Source organism: Salmo salar, chromosome ssa05 (assembly GCF_905237065.1).
Source record: "Salmo salar chromosome ssa05, Ssal_v3.1, whole genome shotgun sequence".
Taxonomy (NCBI): domain Eukaryota; kingdom Metazoa; phylum Chordata; class Actinopteri; order Salmoniformes; family Salmonidae; genus Salmo; species Salmo salar.
The window spans coordinates 56,302,613-56,312,266 of record NC_059446.1 but is presented as its reverse complement, the minus strand read 5'-3'; the positions used below and the strand labels follow the sequence as shown (position 1 = coordinate 56,312,266).

The 9,654-nt window shown below is 41.5% G+C and overlaps 1 protein-coding gene across 2 annotated transcripts; it reads left to right on the top strand.

Annotated features, from left to right (window-relative positions):
• The first annotated feature begins 246 nt into the window (after positions 1–246).
• Positions 247–6,736, top strand: LOC106605190 (sialic acid-binding Ig-like lectin 5). 2 transcript variants are annotated; one of them, XM_014200571.2, is made up of 10 exons: positions 247–333; positions 872–1,032; positions 1,211–1,594; positions 3,477–3,512; positions 3,614–3,934; positions 4,179–4,436; positions 4,558–4,842; positions 5,021–5,147; positions 5,363–5,438; positions 5,611–6,736. In XM_014200571.2, exons 2-10 carry the CDS (start codon positions 972–974, stop codon positions 6,001–6,003), a joined length of 1,941 nt encoding a protein of 646 aa, XP_014056046.2. In that variant the 5' UTR covers positions 247–333; positions 872–971; the 3' UTR covers positions 6,004–6,736. The 2 variants fall into 2 exon arrangements, with proteins under 2 accessions (XP_014056046.2, XP_014056047.2); XM_014200572.2 differs by lacking the exon at positions 3,477–3,512.
• Positions 6,737–9,654: the final 2,918 nt, after the last annotated feature.

The window sequence follows — 9,654 nt, the reverse complement described above, 5'->3', positions numbered from 1 at the left end:
TTACAAACAGCCAATCTTAGAAATCTTATAGAAACGTTCTTATAGTGAAATAAAACTGCATCTGAATATAAAAGGCAAGGGGATTGCAATGTTGATCGAGGTTGGGGGATGGTTGTGGATTGATGGGGTTATAAGGGCTGGTTAATGGGTTTGTGTTGATTATGGTCCATACAGTACAGTATGGCTGGACGATATAGTACAGAGGAACTTCCTGGCTGCAGCACCAGGTTAGAGGGTGGAGTAACAGACTGGGGACATGAAGTGACAGTTCACACCCATCAGAGACTCACACAGGGCTCACAGTCAACAGGAAGAGAGAGCACACAGAGAGAGGTAATGTGCTGTTTCAGTATTTTTTTTCTGCATGGATCAAAAGACAAGCTATTAAACCATTATATAGTTTTATTTCGTTACATTGAATGACTGTTAAAACTTGATTATGACTAAGTAATATAATGGTAATATTCTATTATTCATTTAGGGCATTTCAACATATTGCTTCAAAAGGCTTTATATAGCCTAGGTATAAAGATTTCTGAATGCAGTTAAATATATTTATGAGCAGTTATTAGCGCCTATGTTGGGCATTATATTGTATTATAAGGAGTCACTCATAAGGAGTTATAAATGTGTTTGTAATGCATTATGAAGAAGGCATCATATGAACTGTGATTGTAAATGTTTATTTGACATCCTCTCTAGGCATTACAGCAAAATGCATCTTAGTTGAATAAAAGTGATAAGAAGGTTGTTATGAATGCCACTGTAGCACTCATAAAGGTGTAATGAAATATTAATATGTGTATTGCTATATGTTGTTATTATCACAACACCATTTCATATTCTATTTCACACTCGTCTTGTGCTCCAGACCAGCAGACACAGACCGAGATAGTGACCATTAGAGAAAGAGGAGAAAGAGGAGAGAGACCCCGGTGCTGTGATTGACTCATAAGTGCAGTAGAGGCAGGATGTGGGTCCTCATCTGGGCAACTCTACTTCTCTCTCTGACAGAGAGAGCCACATGCAAAAGTAAGGTCCCTTTTATCACTACTAGCGTTATTATAATAATCAGTAGTAGATGTGGTAGTAGTAGTGGTATGGCAAATATCTCAATAGATACTATATCATGAAAAATGTTACAAACAAGTGAAGTAGTATTGAAGTGCTTTCTGTATTACTCATGACTTTATTAATGTCCCTCCATCAGGACAGCAACAACCATCACCACGAACAGCATCACCCTGGACCATCGCCTTCAGTCCTGCAAAGATAACAGGAGAAAAGGGACTATGTGCTGTAATTTCATGTACCTTCAATCATGCAAAGAACTTCAACCCTACTGCAGCAATGTGGTTAAAATGTAAAAAAAATGGCAATTGTGATCCGGATGAAGACATAATTATCCATTCTGAAACTCCCTCTAAAGCTCAGGAGGGTTATAAACAGAGAGTGTCCCTACTAGAGACTGATTTGACAAAGAAGAACTGTAGTGTGATCATCAACGACATCAGAGAGAATGACACTGGAGAGTATCAATTCAGACTTCTAAATGCAAATACATACCCCAAGAAAGTGAAAATCACAGTGAAAGGTACTTCATTGCTATTATTACCAGTTACAGTGACAGACTATTACTGTAGTTCATTGTATACAGTTCACACTTGCCAAGTTCCCCCTCAAGGCTCCCTTATTATAAAGTCCTCTCCAGGGTTGGGAAGGCTACTTTCTAAATGTAATCCAATACAGTTATTAGTTACCTGTCGAAAAATGTAATCAGTAACGTAAGTTTTGGATTACCCAAATTCAGTAACGTCATCTGATTACATAAAGAGGCATTAGAAGTACACAAAAATCTATGTTACCAATTGAACGACATCTATTGCAAATTAAATCAATGTTACAGTTTACATTGCTGGCCATATATGGATGTTCAATTTTACTTCATGGGTTGGTTATGTATGCTTCTTCTAACCCAACACTTTCCACCTCATACATGTATAATAATATGATTAAAAGGACTTGGAAATATGGAAGTATAGATTAGCCAAATTGTTTTACCTGAGCATGACCCCAAAACTAAGTACTTATTAGCCAGCCCTACTCTGTTGTTTATGATTTTGATGTCATGGAGGACTGATTAGGCTCATTGATTAGAGTTGTAAAATAAATGCTGTACTCATTGAATGGCATGCTTTGAGCACTACTGAAAAGTGCTATTTGCATGTGAAAAATGAATGCCATATGCTGCATTTGCTATAGGCCTATTATTTACCTTTTTGTTGGTGACACTTTGATATCATGATAATATGCAGCTGTTTAAAGGGCAAATCCACAGATGAAACAATAACAAAATCGTTGCCCCGTCTCTATTTTGGTAAAAAGCTGAGGGATGGGCCAGGAGAAATGTAACCACTCTCAGATGAATAGACAGAGCTGTGGATGCAAGGACTGACTATCCATGATAGAACAATTATTGTTTTAACCATGTTGTGAGGCTATACAGTAATTGTTTACATTTACAATGTTTACGAACATTGGAGTAAAACAAGCTTATATTTTGGGTTCTCATGGAGTGTGACAGTTGAACTAAGCTCATGAGGCATTTATAAGTAATACTGTTCCAAGAATCAATGGATATATATCTTTTTTTTAAATGGATGTAGAAACTACAGATTTCCCTTTTAAGTCTATCAAAAGTGTGCAAGTTTGAGCACGTGTCCATTAGGCCTATGGATTTTTCTTTTTAATCAGCATGACTTAGATTGAGCAACAAAGCCCCACTTTTATTCCATAGGCTTGGATCCTCACTATTCAGCTTTTGCAAGAGTGCATTTTTCACTGGCTGTCCACTGGTTTCAAAAACAGCTTAAACTTCTTGAATTCAACCATTATATGTTTCCAATGCACATTTAGATTTGTGAGAAGCCATCCACAACAACCACAATCCGTACGGCGCAAATAGCTGAATGAGAGAGGAGTAGTGTGATTCACATCAATGCGCTATGTAGATATCCATAATAAGTGATATCCGTATCACCGTAGACTACACCACTGCTGTCATCCTTGCCTCCAATAGTTTATTCAAGTTGGATAATCTTTGGATGCCGATAGCAGTCGCACCATTGGAAGACATAGCTTGGACTGTCACCTACAAAAAGCCTATTCCTGCTCTTAACCCGCGATTCATCAAACACATTTGGAGTGTCATCATAGTGGTCTCTGACTTGTAGTCAGACTCGCGCCATTTCTCAATGCTGATTTGAATGTCATTGAGAAAACAGAGAAGTGTGAAAACATTTTTTGCAAACATCCTTTCTGAATTGAATCATCTCGTTTTCAAAAGTATCTGTAATCTGATTACAATATTTTTGCTGGTAACTTAATGAATTACAGTTACCGTTTTTTTGTAATCCCTTACATGTAACGGATTACATGTAATCCGTTACTCCCCAACCCTGCTCCTCTCATAACAGGACAAGATGTCGTTACTGGGAAAACTCCCATTCAAGGTCAGCACATGCTTGCTGCTCTCATACAGCTGATTATGTGTCACTGCTGTTTTGTACACAGATGTAAAACTCACTTCTGTGTTTGTATTTCCTGCCTCCAGCTCTGACCCAGAAGCCCTCAGTGTTGACTCCTCCTCTGACAGAGGGAGAACCAGCTACTCTGACCTGCACTGCCCCAGGGATCTGCTCTGGAACTCCTCCTAAAATAACATGGACATGGAGAGGGACAGGAGACAACATCACTGAGCTTCGAGACAACACCACCATACAGATGAGAGAGGACCTGACCAATGTGACAACAACCCACTTCTCAACTTTGACCTTTACCCCCTTAGCTGACCACCACAACATGATGGTTACGTGTCAAGTAACCTTCCAGAAAACATATGCAATTGAAGAGACAGTAACTTTGAATGTGTCATGTGAGTACCATCGATCCTACATTTTACATTAAACATCTTATTCCAGAGAATCTTTGAAACCTAGGATTAACCTTCATAATAAACAAATTATACAATATGTAGTCTACACCCAGTTATGTCATGGCTTTGACTTTTTCCCTTTTTAATCATGATTCATTGTTATTAGTCCTTCAACCAATATAGTTTGAATTTAGTGTATGTGTAAAAATAAATGTGTAAAATTAGAAACTCTTTGCACTCAAAGATGTGAAAGACCCCCAAATAACTGGAAATAAAATGGTGAAGGAGGATGGTACCCTGGATCTGACCTGCAGTGTTGACAGTTACCCTCCATCTGACATCACTTGGAGTAAGAACGGGACAAGTGCCCCACTTCAGAATTACACTGAAAATGCCACTCTCACCATCTCCAATGTGACAAGAGAACATGCTGGGGAGTATGTGTGTACAGTTCATCACCACAACAGGACAATGACAGCTTCCACCATTGTCACTGTGATGTGTAAGTACAAACTGGATTGAAATATACAAACTCATTTAATATTTTATGATCTGGAATTATGTTGCCATGTTTATAGCGTCAATCTATCACCAATATCTCTCTTTTCACTGTCTTTTTCCAGACCTTCCTGTGATTCTTCCTGGCTCTGGGTGTGTGGACCAGGCAGAGGTCATGACCTGTGTGTGTGTCAGTCAGGGGGTTCCCTTACCCCTCATAGAGTGGCCACTGCTGGAGCTCAACACAGAGAACACTACGTCAGTGTTGGGTTCCTCAGTGAACAGCACCCTCAGCCTGCTTGTTGGAAACTACAACAACATCACTGTGGAGTGTGTCAGCAGAAATGTGGTGGGTGTAGTGAGAGAGAAGTTGCAGGTAACCCAAAATAAGAGCCAAGAAAAGCAAGAAGGTAAATATATAAGTCAAGGTACTTGGTTAGAGAGCCACAGCTTCCCAATCCCACCCAATTTTTGCAATATTGAGAATGTTCTGTACATTTAGGCTGAGAGTAGGAAAATTGCAATTTCTTCTTCCAGAGGATATGAAGTAATGTAATTTTACATACAGAGTTGTTGTTCTCTTTTTAGATAAGGAATGGGAAGACATTATAGCTATGCTGTCGGACCTAAAACTGATTACTGCATTTGTGATTGGTGCAGCCCTCTCAGCCACCATCTGTTGTATCTTCCTGTGTTTGACAGGGAAATGTAAAAGGTACATGAATTCTATTACTGAAGTACATTTAGTGTCATATGAGTGTTGTTTTTAAAATCAATTGCAGATTGTCTTTAGAAATTCATATTTACTATCATGAGAATCAGATATATTGTCAAAAGCACCAATGCCTTGCACCTTATTGTAATGGACGTGCTTGCTAACCCCTCCAAAATATATTTATTGAGAAATGTCATTTGTAATATTTTCCATAGACAAAAAAAGACGATCCCAAAGGACTCCAAAAACCCTTTAATGAACCTGGAGATGGTGGCATGTGAAGACCAACAGGTGCGTACCAGTTTCCTTCTTTATTCAGTTTTACCAACATTTAGTTAGCATTGACATGCCAATAGTAGTATCGAAGTGCTTTCTGTGGTTGATAATACAGCATAAACAGATCTGGGACCACCAAGCTAACAAAAGACTCCTAACACAGTGCTTTCTGTAATCTACTCCATAGACGGATGCAGGACGGGCTGTGCGGGGTGAACAGACCCCTCTGCAGTTGGAGCTGAGAGGGGGAGCAGAAAACGGAGGGCCCCAGACCAGTGGAGCTGCAGGAAAATTTGACACAAGGGAAGATCCAAATGAAGTGGACTACGCCAGTATCAACTACTCCCTGCTGAAGAAGAAGACTCCTGAGGAGGCAGAGAAGAAGACCACCACAACAGAGTCAGAGTACGCCAAAATCAAACGAGAGAAGAAGAAAGAAGGGGATGAAGATGGAGGAGAGGGGAGTGGTGTGATGATGGGGAAGGATGAGGAGAAAGAGAACGGTAAGCCGGCAGCAGAGACAGATGAGGATACAGTGCTTTACTCCAACGTCAAGGCTATTATGGGTGGTGGTGAGTGACACAGATATTTTCGCTAGTAATGTGGGGGATAGAATACAGTACTATATAGCCATGGGTTCTTATATAATTTTCTGAATCCAGATCAAAAGTTTTATGATGATACTAGGACTTTTGTTAAACTGAAACTACTGTAGTTAAGAGTTTTGGTAAATGCTTTATTTTACAGCCCTGTGTCAGATGATACTGTATGTATCTGGTGGTTGTACATTTTCAATAAGAATATTTTGTAGTTCTACATAGAAGCAAGTTTTGGTAATGTTTTTGTAATGTTTTTCAAGGAAGCGTCATTTCACTTTTTGTAAGGATTCTGTTTTGTCACCATGAGGAAGGACTGACAAATATGTGGTTTGGAAAAGTAGAGAGGTCAAACCATTTCTTGTTTTCTCCTCTTTCCTTTCATTTTTGTGGGTGGGGATATTATGTAGTATGTGTGGTTGTAACCAATACATTTCTGTACATAGAACACTGATATACTGCAGTACATTTTGGCAAAATGTCATAAAGAATTCTCATTTTGGGCTAGCCAGAGAGCTCAAATTAAATGAATCAAGAAAAAAAGTACTTTATGCTTTTAAAAGTTGTGTGCTATAGACGGGTTGGTTGTTTAGCAACCAAACAGATACGTGTACAACTATGGGGTAAAACAGACGGGTTGGCTTAGATTGTTGACAACATGTAAACTATATTTCGTCTCCAATGCTTTTTGAAAATATAAATAAATTTGCACAATGAGCACTTGTCTCTCAAATACATTTTTACAGTTGTTGGTTAGCTAGCTAGCAAATGTTTGCCATATTAGCATAAAGCACCTAAAAAAAAAACTGGCTGAAACGAGCCACCTACGATTCCCCACATGGCAGCTTTGTCTCATTGTTGCTAGATATCTGGCCATCCAGAATCACCACAACACATGGCCTTCTGCCCCATTGAAGCGTGTGTATCGTTTTAATGACATTGTCAGCTAACCCGTATATGAGAATATTTTTGTGCATTATTGCAGTATTGTTTTATATTGAGGCACTACCTCACTTAATGGCCTTGTGTATTTTAAGTTGTTTGTTCTCAGAAATCTGTTAAAAGAATGTATAAATGGTGTATTCTTTAGCTATTTCCAACCTACCATCTCCGCAAATTTCGTTCAACAGTAATTATAGGCTACCAATGGTATAAATCTGGGATGGGCAACTTTGATGGGGGTGGAGGCCACAAAGAAATCTGAGGGCCGCAGTGGCTCACTGGTCTGCATACCCACATATGTAGTCAGAGCCGGCCCTATCCTTTAGGGGGCCCTAAGCAAAATTTGGTTTCCCCACCTTGCGAACACAACATTTTAGGCCTCCCCTCTTGGCAGCGGAGAGAAAAAATGCATGTTTTAGATTTAATTTCCTGCAATTCTACAGATTTTTGCCATGGGGCATAGAGAAAATATTGAAGTTTTTGAGCAAGTTTGCTGCAATTCTATACATTTTGCCATAGGGTGAAGATAAATGTTTGCGGTTTTTAATATGATATCTGAGTGATAGTGATCAATGGGTCCCCCTCGGTCGGTAACCAACCATTATTACAACATGTTTACACTAACTTACCAATCAACAACAACAACATAAATTGCTGACGTGGGCTAATTGAATGACTGCCAGTGACTGACATAACAAGAGAAAAACTGCTGATGCACAACCAAATTTCGAAATTGAATATTGTGTATTCTACTATTCTAACCCTCAAAAGTAAGTTGAGACCCCGACTGAGTTCCCCAGGGACCTCCCAGTGATCTGGGCCCATGCCTTTCTCCTGGCCTTGCCCACTCTCTCCCCTGTCCTGGTTACCCAGAAGATGGACGCTTTGAAGACCATGGTCTGGGCCATGCCTGTGCCCCTGGTGGCCTGCATGGTGGATGCCATCATGGGTGTGAGAATCCTCACCAAGGCCAGGGCCTCGCTCTGTTTGTCCGTGGAGCGGTTGGCAGGGCAACACGACGTGGACCCTATTTCATGAACATGATTACCTGCATATGCACTTTGTTTTCTAATTGTGAAGGAACCCAAGATCTCTGGTTGTAACACAGTGACAGCGGGTGATACCCTGAATCTGACCTGCAGTGTTGACAGCTACCCACCACCATCATCTAACATCACCTGGAGTAAGAACAGGTTAGCAGCTTTGGAACAGAATAAATCTGGACTGGACACTCACAACCTCTAATGTGACAAGAGAAAATGCTGGTGAGTTTGTGTGCTCAACACCTCAACAGCACTTCCAGCTTCCACTGTTGTAACTGTGATGTGTAAGTACAAACAGCATTGTACAAACCTGATTGAACCATAAACTAACACGACTCACAGCCCTTTGTCTGCAAGCTGGCCCCTTAAACTGTCCTCAACAAAATGGATGCACTGTACCTACTGTACAGTGGCGATTTTAGCATGTAAATCTTGGTGAGGCAAAAAATAATAATGTGGGATGCATGCCTTCAAAGCCACTACACAACACCAACACAACACTAAACAATACATTAATTGCACTATAACTGTGACAAACGGTGCCCATCTCAAACTGAGATGTACAAACTATGGCATAAGGGGACGACAAGCGGATATGAGGCTATCCGTAATTTCGATTAAGACATTAATGAGCGAGCGACAATGTCACACCCTGACCTGAGAGAGACGGTTTATTTCTCTATTTTGTTAGGTCAGGGTGTGGGGTGGGCATTCTATGTTTTGTATTTCTTTGTTTTGGGCCGAGTATGGTTCCTAATAAGAGGCAGCTGTCTATCGCAGTGTCTCTGATTAGGAATCATACTTAGGCAGCCTTTTCCCACCTGTGTTTGTGGATAGTTGTTTTCTGTTTTGTGTTTCTGTACCTGACAGAACTGTGCGCTTTCGTTTCCCTTTGTTATATTTGTTTGAGTGAGAGAGAGAGGAACTAGCATGGCAAGGACGGAAGCACGAGAGGCAGCCCCCCCCAAAAAATGGGGGGGAGGGGGGCACACGGGTAGATTGGCGGAGTCAGGGTTGAGACCTGAGCCAACTCCCCGTGCTTATCGTGGTGAGCATGTGACTGGTCAGGCACCGGGTGGTGCGGTGATGCGCGATGTATCTCCAGTGCGCATCCACAGCCTAGTACGTCCTGTGCCTGCTCCTCACACTCTCCCTCCAGTGCACCTCCACAGCCCAGTACGTCCTGTGCCTGCTCCTCGCACTCTCCCTCCAGTGAGTCTATTCAACCTGGTGGGCCCTGTGCCTGCTCCACGTACCAGGCTGTCAGTACGTCTCCTCAGTCCGGTGAGACCCGTTCCGGCTCCACGTACGAAGCCTCCAGTGACGATCCATGGTCCGAAGCCTCCAGTGATGATCCATGGTCCGAAGCCTCCAGTGATGATCCATGGCACGAAGCCTCCAGTGATGATACATGGCCCGGAGCCTGTAGTGATGATCCATGTCATGAAGCCTCCAGTGATAATCCATGGCCCGGAGCCTCCAGTGATAATCCATGGCACGAAGCCTCCAGTGATGATCCATGGCCCAGAGCCTCCAGTGATGATCCATGGCAAGAAGCCTCCAGTGATGATCCATGGCAAGAAGCCTCCAGTGATGATCCATGGCGCGGAACCTGTGGTGATGATCCATGGCACGGAGCCTTCGGCAACG

Coding starts and splice junctions, on each gene's coding strand:
- LOC106605190 (XM_014200571.2), top strand. CDS start 972: ATGTGGGTCCTCATCTGGGCAACTCTACTTCTCTCTCTGACAGAGAGA. Junction 1,033..1,210: donor AGAGAGAGCCACATGCAAAA/GTAAGGTCCCTT, acceptor TCCCTCCATCAG/GACAGCAACAACCATCACCA. Junction 5,439..5,610: donor TGGCATGTGAAGACCAACAG/GTGCGTACCAGT, acceptor TCTACTCCATAG/ACGGATGCAGGACGGGCTGT.